The 14,505-nt window shown below is 43.2% G+C and overlaps 1 protein-coding gene across 1 annotated transcript in view; it reads right to left on the reverse strand.

Moving 5' to 3' along the window:
- Nucleotides 1-14,505, reverse strand: part of MYPN (myopalladin) — a 1,604,598-nt gene that overhangs the window by 484,265 nt on the left and 1,105,828 nt on the right. The window contains exon 12 of the mRNA XM_069610599.1: nucleotides 6,289-6,454. Within this exon, the coding sequence (XP_069466700.1) occupies nucleotides 6,289-6,454 (166 nt within the window). The remainder of the gene's footprint in view (nucleotides 1-6,288; nucleotides 6,455-14,505) is intronic.

Genomic DNA, 14,505 nt, shown 5'->3' on the forward strand with positions numbered 1-14,505 from the left:
ACCGAACCATTGTGAGCATCTTAAAGAAGTTTGTGGCAGATTCTGGGCCAAGTTGGGATATCCGATTACCTCTGGTCCTAATGGCCATCAGATCTACCCCTACATCTGCAACCAAAATGTCACCATTTGAGTTGATGACTGGGCGCAAGATGGTGCTTCCTCAGCATTTGCTCTACAGGACCCAAGAGCAGACACTGATAAATGCCTCCACAACTCATGAGTATGTGGAGAATTTAAGGAAACACCTTCAACATGCTTTTGCTTATGCTCAGCGGAATCTAGAAAGATCAGCTGATAGCATGAAGACCCACTATGACCTGAAGACTTCCAGGAAGGAAGATCAGGTGGGGGACCGGGTCTATCTATACAATTTCCAAAGGAACCAGGCCAAACAGCGAAAATATTTGCCTACATGGAAGGGACCCTTTGAGATTATAAACAAAATCTCCCCTGTGGCCTACAAGATCCGCATCCCCAAAGGCGGTTTGGCAGAGGGGGAAGACAAGTGGGTCCACATTAACCAGTTGAAGTGTTGCCATCCCAGGCACACTCTGCAACAACTGGAGGAATCCTCTGGAATCCTAGAGGGTACTGTCTCAGATTAATTCAGTTCTAACTTAAAATATCCTACATATCGCCTATCAAATTCTGAGTTTCTCAATGTGGGTGTTTTTGTTTTTGAATGGAAAAAGAAATGTGCATGTTCATATGTTTTGACTATAAATGTATATGCCACCCCACTATATCAATGGTGGGGGAGAAATGTCCATGAATAGGTATTGCCGCTCTTCCTTTGTCGTCCTAGGAGAAAGAAAACCTGGAGACGGGCCAAGGAGGACGATCCGGAGACCGGGAGCAGAGACGCAAGGGGCCCAGTGTACCGCCCAATATTCCCATCAGGACCGGCGAGGAGAACCGATCGATCAGTACCGGATGGAGGAAAAGATGCTGAACTGTGCCATCTATTGGAAGAAGATGAGGAAACATCCCAGGTCTTGCGAGTCCCATCAGTGAAACAGAATGGCCATCGCAAGAGGGGGGCTTGTGGGATGTTTTTATCCATGCATCCGAGCCCTACCTCAAAACTGTGCAGTACTGACATGGAAAACATCATGATGGCCAGAGCTTCCCAGAAAATTCACAGGGAAGTGCATGAAGAATAGGCTGCCACTCATTTTTGCCGATGTTATGGGCACAGAAGGGCACTGCCTAAAACCACCATTGGACTACCCACACAGTAGTCTGAAACCATTGGGAATGGCAATGCTGATTGCCAAAAGCAACCTAGAAGTGTGGGGAATTCATTTTCTTAAATCCCAAAAATGGGTGCATTACCAGTACTCACCACTATCAGAAAGCCGGCGTTTTAAAACAACACCAGACTTTTTTTTGTGTAAAACTGAATAAATGAACCCAAAACAGGCCAAAGAAAGACTTACTGAGGGGTGGATACAATGTAAAGTTATATTCTGAAGTGAATTGAAGGTTTATAACAAGACTGGCTGAGCTGTGGATTTCAGCAGTTTAAGTAAATTTGGACTGAAAGACACTAAAAATCTAAATGTTTAAAAGAAATGAGTGACCTACTTTTGAGTGTCACATAGGTTGCAATTGTTTAAATGTCATAGTTTTAAACTTAGAATCAGCATTTTAGCTGCATATGTAAAAATGGTTAGTTTTATTTGAATGCAGAAAACTGGGTAACTAAAAGTGACATTAGCTGGGGCCTGGCTTAAGGAACTGAATTCTGCCCACCAGCTACCCCCGACAGGAGATGAGACTTGCACAACAGATGTGTTCCCAGGCCTAGCTGCCTTTTGCTGCTCCCACCAAAAGGGATATGACACTTCTCTGATTGAATTACCTGGGCTCTGCAGGAAATTGAACAAAGCCCTGTCCTGACTCAGGCAAATGTTTTATTATGGGGGCCATAAAAGTGGCTTCCTCCTGGAAGGAAAGGGGAGGAGCACTGCCTGTGAGAGCAAGCTGGCTTGGCAGAACTGGAAAAACCAGAAATTCAACCTTGTGCTGGGGGGAAAGCACACCCATGTAGCCACAATATGGTTTTAGAAAAAGATGAATAACTCATAGTACGGACTTGTGAAAATAATTTAAATGATACCATAATTCTTGTGATTTTTCTGCCCACATTTTAAGAGGTTTTTAGAACCGGTGGCATGATCTGGGGGGCAAACTAGCAGTTAAGAGGGTATTACTTAAAATGTATGCATGTTAAAAATCTGACACTTCATCACTTAATGTCCATACTCCTTGCGCACATGTGTGTAAATTTGGGGTAATGTCCAATATTACGAAACCAGTTAAAAAGTGCAAATGTTGCCATTTCTGAATGCAAGCTCCCAGGAAGAGCAGATTTGGACAGGGTATACCTCCTGTGATATGTGATGGGTGCATGTAATTTTAAACAAATGTGTACCTGTGCAAATATGTCTTTTGGGTCAAAATATAGATTGTGTGTAATTTGACAGGGGTGGGTTCTCTGTATCATAAACAGACCTCATCATGATGACACTTCATTTCATTCCCCCAATCAAGGGGAAGAGGATGAAGTGGCCAATGACAAGTGGAGAGGGGTAGGGCATAGGAAGCTAGCCTCTCCACCCATTTTCAAAACACATAAAAGCAGACAGTCAGGACAGATAGAGGGATTCTATTCCATCTGCTGCGGGACGCTCTGCCGGGAAAATCCATACTTTACCTCCATCAACCTCCAGAGAGCCAACATAGAGACCTCAATCTATCCACCTTCAGAGACCAAGACTTTACTTCAGAATTTGTAGCAGAGAGGTCAACTACAAGCTAAATCCCTCTTTAGCAGGCCTCAAATCATTGCCATTATCACAGCCAGGCGAGCTGTTTGAATTCTTTGCAAGAACTCTTGCCATTTGCCAGAGAGCAGTGTTGTATCCAGAGAGAGACCAGCTGAACCGGAGACCGCTGTATCCGGACCCACAGACCTGATCAGAACCAGAGACCCAGACCAGACCAGCAGAGTAGAGCTGACCCAGACGCTGTGCGCAGAGACCGTCCGTGGCGAGTGAAGAAAACCTGACCAGATCCGTGGCGAGGCCCATTTATTTCAAAAATATATTGTGAGTACCTAGCAGAACTGTGCAGAACCAATCTCTTAGTTAAAATAATAAAATTCAATCTATTTTAATCTAACCAGAACTGCCTCCTAGAAGTTGTCACCTGTCATTTGTAAAGCTGTCACCTGTCATTTCTAGCTGCTAGCTGTCACTTGTCACTTTGAACTTTTAAAACTGTGTGCTTTCCTTCCATTTCCTTGCATTGCATAAAGGGGGGAGGGGATTGCCAGAGAAAAGTGATTACATTGTTTTGTTGAAATCATATTGAGTATTTTCTGTATTGCATTTTCATTCAACATTACATCCATCTGAACTTATATGAAGCATTCTCTACCACCTTATTCTTCTGTTCCTATTCACAAGTGTGCTAGTGCCAGACTATCCATTATTGATTACTGCTCAGATTCAGTGTGATATTCAATTATTAATTTATTATAAAGCGTGATATATATATATATATTGTTAAATTATCAAATAAACCTTTAAACTTGCAAAACAGAACTACTTCTTGGCTCAGTGGGGTCAGGGGGATTCCAAGAGAGGGGTGTTATATAGGGGTAGTCATCCCGAACGCATGAACTGGACATAAAGATATATCAATAAGGGTTTCCATTCAGTATCCCAGACTAGGCATTGACTTAGCTGTGGTGTTGAATTGAATCCTCTTACAAGCTACTATGTGTGCCCCCTGTGACCACAAAAGCAATGGCACATTGCCCTCCCTCTGTCTCATGCTTAACAGGCTAATAAGACCTTGTAAACAGGGGATGTGCAACACAGAGAAGAATCCTGCTGCTCCCTGAAAAGTGATCAAAATGACATGTGTGTGGATAGGATTCGGCATTTGGTAAGTGCAGAGGCCATCTTGTAAGCTCATTCTAAGGACATAGAATGCTCCTGATCACTGTGGCTGCTTCTATCATGCAGTAACATCAAAGGGTGTGTTCTATAGTGCCTGCCAGTGTTATTTTTAGCAGTCTTCTGAGATTGAATGCCTCAAATGTGAATTTAAATGAGTTCCTGTTTCACTTAGAATAGACAGAGTTGTATCCTTGTACCTGTTAGTTGCACTTAAGTCCCGTTAAAAACAAGTACTAATAAAGGCAAAAGTGTTGGCTTTTGTGCAGCTAATGTAGCTTTCACGCCCCAGTGGTGGGGTGTACATGGGATTTAATGGCCCGCCAGCCCGAGCTTTGTATGCCCGAGCGAGCCGTTAAATCCCATGTTCACCCTGCCGCGGGAGCGTGAAAGCTTTTTGCACCCCGGGATTTACCGGGGTGCTTATAGTTTTGATTTGTTTCCCCTTCCGACGGGGAGTTGAGCTCTGCGATGGCCCATCTCCCGTTGGAATGGGAAAAAATGACAAACAAAATGGCCACCACCATAAAAATAGAAAACAGATTCCAAAATGGCTGCCGTCATCCGAAAAGGGACCTAGTCCCTTTTCTATGTTAATGGTGGTGGTCATTTTTGCGTAAATTTTTTTTTCAACTGCTCCAGGCGGTGAAGTCACAATCGTTCCTGGGAAAGGTGGATTGTGATTGGTCAATCCTCTTTTCCCGGGTGCGAATATGCAATGTAAGTGGTCTTCTATAGTGCACATATGCCACTATTGGTGGCCTCACTGCGCTTGGCTCTGAAAGAAAAAAGGGGGGTGGGATTCATTTGTTTGATAGTGGGAAATACAGATGCGAAACATGTGGTGTTGATGAATGGAGGTCTGAAGGACTTGGTTCCTGCTCAGCAATCTACTTTCTACGGGTTTGCCGGAGAATCTGTATGTTATCCATAGGTAAAAGACCCAGATCTGATAGACTACAGCTTTTTGAGTCTGGTTTGCCAGTGATATGGGTGAGTGTGACAGGGCTAAAGATGAGAGAATAGTCGTGGCTCGGTTATATTGAAAGGAGCCATCATTCAGCAGCCATATGATCACTGCTTAGTGACTTCCTTCTCTCGTATTAGATGCACAGAAGATTTAGTAATTTCAATTGAGCTGTACCCGTTGTGAGGACATCTGTTGCTTGTTTGGTGAACTGCAGCCCATATCTTAACAGGATATCTTTGCTCAATGTAATCATTTATGAGGACATATTTTGGCTGTTGCGTGAACTACCGCCTAAAATATCCTTGGCGCTACATGCTCTGCATACATCATCTATCAGAGATGACAGTTAAGTCCTGTTCTACTATCCAAGGCAGTGCTTGTGTAAAGTATGACGATAATTGAATGGAATGGAGCCAAGCTGTTTTATTATTAAACCCCATTATACTGCAGTACAAAAGTAAAAAAATAACATCAATGTACAACCAGCAAGGGAACAAAAGCATGCTAGTAAAAGCATAATTCGAAAAGTCCCTTCTCGTTGTACGCAGTTCAACAGCTGGTTCCATAACTGAGCTTTCTCCATGATGCACTTGTTCTGTATCAAGGTGCAGCCGCTTTCACAAGGGTCCCTCTCTCCATGAGTTCTGACATCCAGCCAATTCTTTCTTTAGCCAGGTCTAATTATGACTCCAGGGGATTCAAGCGAAGGAAATGCTAGTTTGCCCAGGTTTTTCTCTCCTAGCTGTTAGTGCATTCCTCATTCTGAAAATTACCCTAGCAGCTCCTGACAAAGCTAGGATTATAGTTTTGTTAAGGTTCTTGAGGATGTTTTAAAAATGTCAAAATTAAAAAATGTCACCTGCAGCAAATGTAGACGACGGCAAAAAGGAGGCTGCCAAGTCCTAAATTCCACGTTCTTCTCCAACCCTGTATTGAATTGTTGCAATTTAAACTTCAGCACCCTTACAGGAATGGTCCTCATTTTAAGAGAGCCGTGTGCCTCACAGCAGGGTAAACCTATGCGTCCCTAATACAGTGAGCCAATGCACCAACCTTCGGGGGACATACCTGTGGGAGTGTGCTCTACTCTACTACTACGCCAGTGAACAGTCTAAAAACAAGAGCTGGGTGTGGCGCACGTCTTTTTGTTTTTTACATCTTTATCAGAGGTGAGACAAAACACAAGATAGGCAACAAATGTATTCTTGCTAAGCAGGCATAGGGCACCGTGAATGATGAAATGAAATGACTTACTGTATATCTATGGTGAAATATATCTCTTTAACCTATGAATGCATTGTTTTTCACTATATTAAGTGTAGCTCAAAAAAAACTTTGCAAAAGGCTCACCTGCTGCTGCTGCTGCTGCTGTTGCTGCTGCTGCTGCTGCTGCTGTTTAGAAATGTCATCGTGCACATACAGTTTTCTTTTCAAGTCGTCCATAACAACATTCCTTTCACAAGCAAGGTCCAGCTGCGGTAGCTTTGGAGTTTTCTTGGGAAATCCTGAGAATGGTCTGTAAAATAAAATTGGGCCTTTAAAGTTCCACTGTATGGTTAACATAAACAAAAAAATACTAATAAACAACGATTTGTTGCAGAAACTTAAATATCATTTTTTTAAATCAAGGATCGAAAATGCCCTGTTTTTAATAATACTTAAAATGTTTTTCACTTTGTATAAAAATTCTACCAAATGCACATGTTGAATAAAATTACGCAAAAAAATGAATTTCAGCTGAAACGTTGATAACTCATAACAGGCCTTCGAAGAAAGAAAAGAATGAACATCAATCATGGGTATTCCATGTGATAATGTCCCTGCAAAAACGTTGTCTGACAAAAATGTCGCCAACAATGGCCATGGTTTGAAGGGACATTATCACATTGAACATGTGGGGGACCCTGCAACATCCAAAACCTTTTTTGTTTTTGTTTTCAGCAACACCTGCTCCCCTTTACCCCATATATATCGCCACCATATATAAGGTCACCACAGCTTTTTCCCGGGGGTCATATATACCAATAAAAGTAAATAATTAGAATAGCAACTTGCATAGCATCATTGATCCTAGAATCTGAAATGAGACATCAAAGAAAGGAAGCATGGGCGTAGGAATTGGGGAGAACAGTGATAACCCCCCCCCCACACACACAATTTTAAGCAGGCTTATACAATATGATGTATCCCCTCACACAATCTGAACAAGGGGAAAGAAGGTCTATATATTTTTTTCAATTACAAAGCAGGGCCATTTTTATAGAAATACGCATGTCTTTTTCTTAGTGGTCAACATGTGAAAAGACCCAGTTTTCTTTAACTTGCAGTGCTCATTAGGTCATTTTCCTGGCAGAGGAGGGGGCGAGTTGGTACCGCTGGTTTGCTGCCACACCACCTTCAGCAATGGGACTTGTATTTACTGTTCCTTTCACATGGTTTATTAACATGATGTTAGAAGCAGGAAACACAAAGCATGGCCCGCACTGAGAAATTATTGTTCCTTTAATGGCAGGTGATCCAAATGAGTTTGAGCCTTTTCACGCATGCTACATGCAGACGTTATTGAAAGGATTAAACAGCATTAAACACAAAGCGTGGCAGAATAAACTGTTTTACGAAAAGAGACTGCAAAATACAATCAGATACAAGATCATTATCGATAGGTGATTTGGTCATGTTGCAGAAGGCAGATGGGAAGAGGTTTTCAAGAGCAAACGGGCAGGTCCCTACATGATCAGTGACATCACTAGTAGACAATTGAAGAGTTAAAAAGGCAGTGAAAGGGATTTGTATTGTTTATTTATATAGCGCCTATACACATGAAAGTGTTTCAAAGTGCTCAAGGAGGGTGGAGACAAGGGGAAAAACAAAAAGTGGCTCAGAGCCCTTGAAATTATAAGACAATAATAGCCTGCACAGGCCGAGTAAGTGTGTAAAATACATTTAACAATTGAGAGACAGTAAATAGGCCTGGTGGCGATTCTGCAGTTTTACCAGTGCAATGAAGGGAAGAAGACGAGGGAGAACAGACAGACAATCATTAGGCACGTTGCATTAGGGTCGTGCAAATGCATATAAGGTCACAGGGAGGGGAGGTCCAAGTGCAATGAGTCAGAGGAGACTGGGGTAAGCGCAGAGAGAGCCACTCTCTTGTGTTATTCTAAGTGCAGTGAAGGTGGGTAGGAGTAGGATCCTGAGGCAAGAGCAAGAAGGTCTGGCGGGGGTGCCTGAGACCGGTGGGACTCTGAGGTACACCATGCGGCCAGTCAGCAAGCTGTAAGGAAGAGGATGCCTGCATCCTTTACAGAGCCTCTGGAGGCTTGCTGTGATGGGGATAGCCGGGCTCCATAAAGAACCTTCACACTGATGGACCTGGAGAATTGCTGATTGCTATGTTGCTATGGGTGTGGCCATACTGTGTGCTCACTAATGGCAGAAGCTGCACACATCTTAAAGAGTGCACTCCAGACATCTATGTAACTCTACTCAGGGGTCGTAATGGCTGGAAAGTTTTTCTTCAGAATATGACAGTTGAAATTCGCACGCACTTATAGAGTGGTGGAAGAATGAAACATATGTCGAGCTTGGGGAATATAAGGTGGCGAAAGAACAGGAAACTACAACTTGGGAGGATGGGTCCGAAAGTACTGGAAGCAGTTAGGTTGCCATGGGAAGGGATGGCTTTCAGGCTTATGGTTGGATTTGCAAGGGGCAAAGGTTATGCTATGTCGGTATGCGTTCATAATGCACAGCATCACCGCAGTAATAGCATCAGAGTGCTGGAGAAAAGGAGAAACAAGTAGAGAGTAATGCTTTCGCATCAGTGAACATGTGTAGGGCAGATAACTAGGGATGTGCAGGAAGAGCAGACCTTCAGGCGGCAGACTTAAAGCACACGTCTGTGCATATATGGTATGCTACACCTGATGACATAGCTTAGAAAGAGATTTGGGCAGTTGAAAGTATGGAAGGAGTTAAAGTAATAGTACATGGGTAAACGAATTTGACATGGAAGCCACACCCAGTATTTAAGAGCACAGTACCATGGTACAACATGTCAGATGCACATTAATGTGCACGAATATATAAGTTCTGATTTTATAAGGCACATGTATTATATTGGGGCTCAGAATAAGTTATTACACAAAACAATGGGAGTCCAAATATGTTTCTAAACAATGATGACACACCAGTAGCTCCTGGATGCACTTTGGTAGCTACTATTAATGGTTGTCAGGGATAACAGGGAAAGCACCATTTGTCAAACATACAAGTAGTGGGGACTTGCCTAATTAAGGAATAATAGTGACAAACGAAGGACATAAAGCAGTTTTCAACGTGGGTTACTTACACACTGGCAGTGGTGACATGTGATCGTTCTTTATATAAATGATCGAAAGAACAGGTAACATTAGAAGCATCATGGCGGCACGAGACCGCAGATCGTTTATGGGCTGCCCCACGTTGCAAATATAAGACATGGAAACTGCAAAGCGATGTCAGTTACTAGAATCCTGACAGACAACTATTGCAACAGAATGGCAAACTCTGGGAATATTCGTGTGAGCAGGATGAAGATAAAGAATGGGACTAGTCACACATGCAAAGTGCATGGCTTATACCAGAGGATACAGTACCACAATAATGAATATCATCATTTGCCACTGTGCAGGAGTGGTCCAGTAACTAGGCTCCAGCATCTCTTAGTTTGATGTTAGGAAATCAAAGCCAGCCAGCAACCTCAGTGAGTTAAATATTGTGATTGAGAATATATTCTTGCCACTGCATAATGAAGTTTTGGCAATGACAGCAAAGGTTAAAGTGGAGATAACTTTTACATGAGATGCCCATGCACTTTTAAAAGACGCTGATGTTCTTGTGAAGGCTGTTCATGATGAGGCATGTGTGGTCTTGGTTCACAAAGCCTCTTATATCTCCTTTTATTTGTATTGTCAAGGTAGCAAAATGACATACTTTTGTAGTGCGCCGAGTAACGATTATACTGTGCATTCTGCTTTTTTGAAGACTGAGGGCCTGATTTCCAAAAATGTTTTCAATGGAACTTTCCCATTTTAAAATGTTTGTAAGTCAGGCCCTGAGAAAGCTTAGACGTTTTACCTCTATTCCCTCTAACCCCCTAAAGTGCTAACATCCCCCTGATCTCCACATAGTAATGGATGTAAGCATGTTAGGGGGTTAGCAATGTAGGGAGAATAGAGGTGGTAGTGATGACATTAAGACGATTGTAGAGTAGAGTATACATATCTGGGGGCATGAAATGTACCTGCATATGAATGGGTAGGCTTTTGGAATAGTAGGCAGACTAAGGTACTTAGGGGCCAAGTCATAGAAAAAGTGATAAATCTGTGCTAACAACTTTGCACCACAAAGAACATTACGCCTGCTTGCTCTTGCGAAAAAGTTTATTGCAATTCCCCGATTCATAGATTCTAAAGTGCAAAGTAACCCGCGGCGCAAACTCTGAGTTGCGCCTGGAACGCCCACAACACTCCCCCAGCAAAAATTAGTGCCAACACACAACCTTTGCTCCTGCCTTTGCACCACTATCCAGCACCCCGGCAAAACGGCGGACTGTCTCAGTAACTCAAGGCAGCACCCCTCCGAAACTGCAAAGCGTCTCCTGTAGCGCAAGGAATCACGCAGGCGAGTGTTAGGCAAAGTTTGTATGCAGTACCCTCTGGGAACACTACAAACAACTCTGACTACAGGTATAGGAAACCAAACCTTTGACATAAGCTTGTACTACACTGTTTTGGTAGCATGTTGAGCAGCCAGGCTTATGTCAAGAGGGATCAATGTGAGCTGCAGTGGAGTTACGCAGAGATTCACAGTAACAAGTATTCAAATAAACTCTTACACTCAAGGTTTCTTGAATAAACAATTATGAATGTATTTATCACAGTCAGTTAGAGTAAGCCTTCTTCAGAAGGGAGCAATATAATAGCAACACACAAATACACTTCAATACTGTATACACTCTAAATCAGTAAAGACTAGTACCATAACTAGAACTAGCTGGTCTTGAGTAAACTCAACCATGTTGGCCTTCTGGTCATGCCAATGCTTCACCAGAGCCTGACCTGTTTTCAAGTTATCTGAAGCTTCTGTCATCATGTGTGTCATTCTCATTCGGAGACCTAACACATAGTCAGTGACTCTCACTGGTTTGTGGGAAGGAGCACTCTCCAACCCCTCCTTCATTAGTGCCAATGGACCTCTAACCGGATGACCATAGAGAAACTCAAACGGAATGAATCCAACCCCTTCCTGAGGGACTTCTCTATAAGCAAAGAGAAGGCATGGCAGTATAAGGTCCCACTTTCTTCTAAGGGGTTCTTCTAAAGCACCTATCATGCTCTTCATAGTTCTATTAAACCTCTCTACCAACCCATTGGTTTGGAGATGGTAGGCTGTTGATAACTTGTAGGTCACTCCACAGTTTTACCACATGGCTTGCATGTAGTTGGATCCCCTGTCAGAGATAACCTCCTTAGGAAAACCTACTCCGGTAAAAATACCAAGAAGGGCCTTAGCCATGACCTGAGCTGTGACAGTCCTCATAGGTATAGCTTCAGGATACCTGGTAGCATGGTCTACCACAACCAAGATAAATCGGTTGCCTGAAAATGTAGGAAGGTCTAAGGGACCAACAATGTTGATTCCTACCCTCTCAAAAGGAACTCCCACCAGTAGGAGAGGCACCAAAAGTGCCACATTCTTGGCTCCACTCTTGCCAGACGTCTGACAAGTGTGACAGCTTCTACATAATTTATCTACATCAGACCCCTTTTTAGGCCAGTAGAACTAAAGAGAAATCCTTTCCTTGGTCTTCTTAAAGCTTAAGTGACCAGCCCAAGGAATCTCATGGGCTAAGTGTAGAAACTGAGGTCTCACCTCCTGGGGCACTACAAGTCTTCTGTAGTCTCCTGCTGTAGACTCAATAGGTTCACTGTAGAGGAGGCCATCCTCCCAGTACAACCTGTGCTTCCCTGGCTCTTGCCCTTCCAGCTGGGGATCTGCCTGTTGGTGAAGTCCTTCAAGAGTAGGACACTCTCTTTGACCTCTGCAGAAGTCTGCCCTACAGGGGCCACATTCAGCCAGTAAAAACTGCAGCTCAGGATGGTCTTTAGGATCCAGATTCCCAACAGGGGGAAGGTCTTCTTCCAGCTTTGTGTCATCAGTAGCTGACTCAACCTCTTCTGGTTGGATATCACACTCAGGCTCAGCTGGTGGAGTAGCCAGAGGTGTGACTTTGGACTGTCCTCTCTGGGATGTCCTGGTTTGATGCACAGGAGTGCTATCTTTCTTGTTTCCGGACACCTTGGGTTTCCCCTTTGTCTCTTTCTTCCTGGAAATAGAAATTGTCTTTTCCTGTGGACTGGGTGTTATAGGCTCTTCTGTAACAACCCACTGAGAGTCATTCAAAGTGAGCTCTCTAGCTATCCTAGTCTGCTTCTGCTTCCTTTTACTGGGAGGCATGGGGGGGCTTGATACAACTCCAAGAGCTTTTAAGTCATTCCCCAACATGACTCTCCCAGGCACCTCACTTTGTACACTGACAGGCATTCTTACAGTCATATTGTTGCACTGGATGAGAGCTAGTTGTATTGGAACCATCTGGATAGGGCCTCCAGCAGCTTAGTGGGGCCTTTGGGTGCCTTAGCAACATCCTCAGGTTTGAAAAAGGTTTCATCCACCACTGTGATGCTGGCCTCAGTGTCTCTAATGGCAAGGGTATCCTGCCCATTTACAAGTACACTGTCCTTGTAGTATTCTTTGCTGTTATCTGGTATAGAGTTATGCACATCTACATTCTGCTGTTTCAACCGACCAAGCGACACTAAAGAAACATTGGCAGAGACTCCAATGGGGTCTTCAGCCAATAGTTGAAAGTTTCCACTTGCCATGTGTACAGGGATGAAGGCTAAGGAGGCAGTGTGGACCACTGCAGGTTTACCCTTGCATCTGGGATCCCCTTTCACATGGCCATTTGACCCACAAGCATAAAATGTTTTGACAAATGGGGGCTTCTCCTGACCTCCCTCTGGTTTGGCACCAGAGTTTTCACTAGACTGTCCTGGTTTCCAAGATGGCTTACCCTTCTTATGTGTGTGGCCCTCTCTTGGATGGGAGGTTTTAGAATTCTCTTTGTCATCTTTCTTGTGCTGCTTCCCCTCATCCTTTTTATGAGTGGCCCCAGAATCCTTGTGAGTAGCCCTGTTGGCAACCCACAAGTCAGCAGCTTTTGCTAACTTCTTAGGATCAGTTTCTTTAGAGTGAGTAAAGTGCTATCTCAAGTCAGGAGAGCAGGCATCAAAAATAGACTCCAACAAAAACAGATTTCTCATTCCTTCAAAAGAGTTCACTCTGTAACCCTTAACCCAACCATCTACGTTTTTCAAACATTCACACACCCAGGTAGCCCAAGGGGTATCATCAGTCTTTTTGAGGGTCCTAAACCTCCTAATGTATTGGGAAGGAGTTTTCCCAAATCTAGCTATAAAAGCTAGCTTCACAGTTTCATACTCCAATCTTTCATGTTCCCCCACCTCCATTACAGCATCAGTTGCAACCTGGGGGAGCCTAGACAAAAGCCAAGGAATCAACTGATTCCTTGTGAAACCCAGAATCCCATAGTTATATTCAAAAGCACCGAACAAATCCAAAATATCAAGTTTCACATCATACATACATGGAAGACCTAGAAGACTCTGGGATAGAAACATTTCAAGAGCATGTTGCATTTCCATTTCCCTTAGTTTGATGTCCTGATGTTTGGTTTCAGCTTGGATTTGTAATCTTTTGAACTCTACCTCAAGTCTCATTTTCTCAAGAGACACACATTCTGGACTCAGTGATGGATCTTTTGGGGTCCCTGTAGCTAAAGGTTGAGGCATAAGGGCCTTTTGAGGTAAAGAGGGGCTCTCTTCCTGAGACTCCTCTGACTCTTCTGACTCTTCAACAATATATAGACTCTGAATTATCATCCTCATTATCATTTTCCACATTTCCTGGGTTAGTAGGTGTGACAGGCCTACTACCCAGACTTTGATTATTCAACAATCTCGCTTTCAATTAATTTTTCTTACCTTTAACAAGGAGATTCCTGATTTTGCACCTTTCTTTCAGTTGATCTACTGTTAACATTATCAGGGCTTCCTGCCTGAAGTTATCCATATCTGGCATGTTACAATTGCTTTTCTAGTGGGGCTTAGCCTTGTGAAGGTTTTTAATTGAACAAAAGCAAAGTAAATTCTTAGTGTAACAACTCTACAATATATCCTCACCGCCTGCCACCAGTGTTAGGCAAAGTTTGTATGCAGTACCCTCTGGGAAAACTACAAACTCTGACTACAGGTATAGGAAACCCAACCTTTGGTATAAGCTTGTACTACACAGTTTTGGTAGCGTGTTGAGCAGCCAGGCTTATCTCAAGATGGGTCAATGAGACCTGTAGGGGAATTACACAGAGATTCACAGTGACAAATAATCAAATAAACACTTAAACTCAAGGTTTCTTGAATAAACAATTATTAATTTATCAGT

This window comes from Ambystoma mexicanum, chromosome 8 (assembly GCF_040938575.1).
Source record: "Ambystoma mexicanum isolate Mex_15411 chromosome 8, UKY_AmexF1_1, whole genome shotgun sequence".
Lineage (NCBI taxonomy): Eukaryota > Metazoa > Chordata > Amphibia > Caudata > Ambystomatidae > Ambystoma > Ambystoma mexicanum.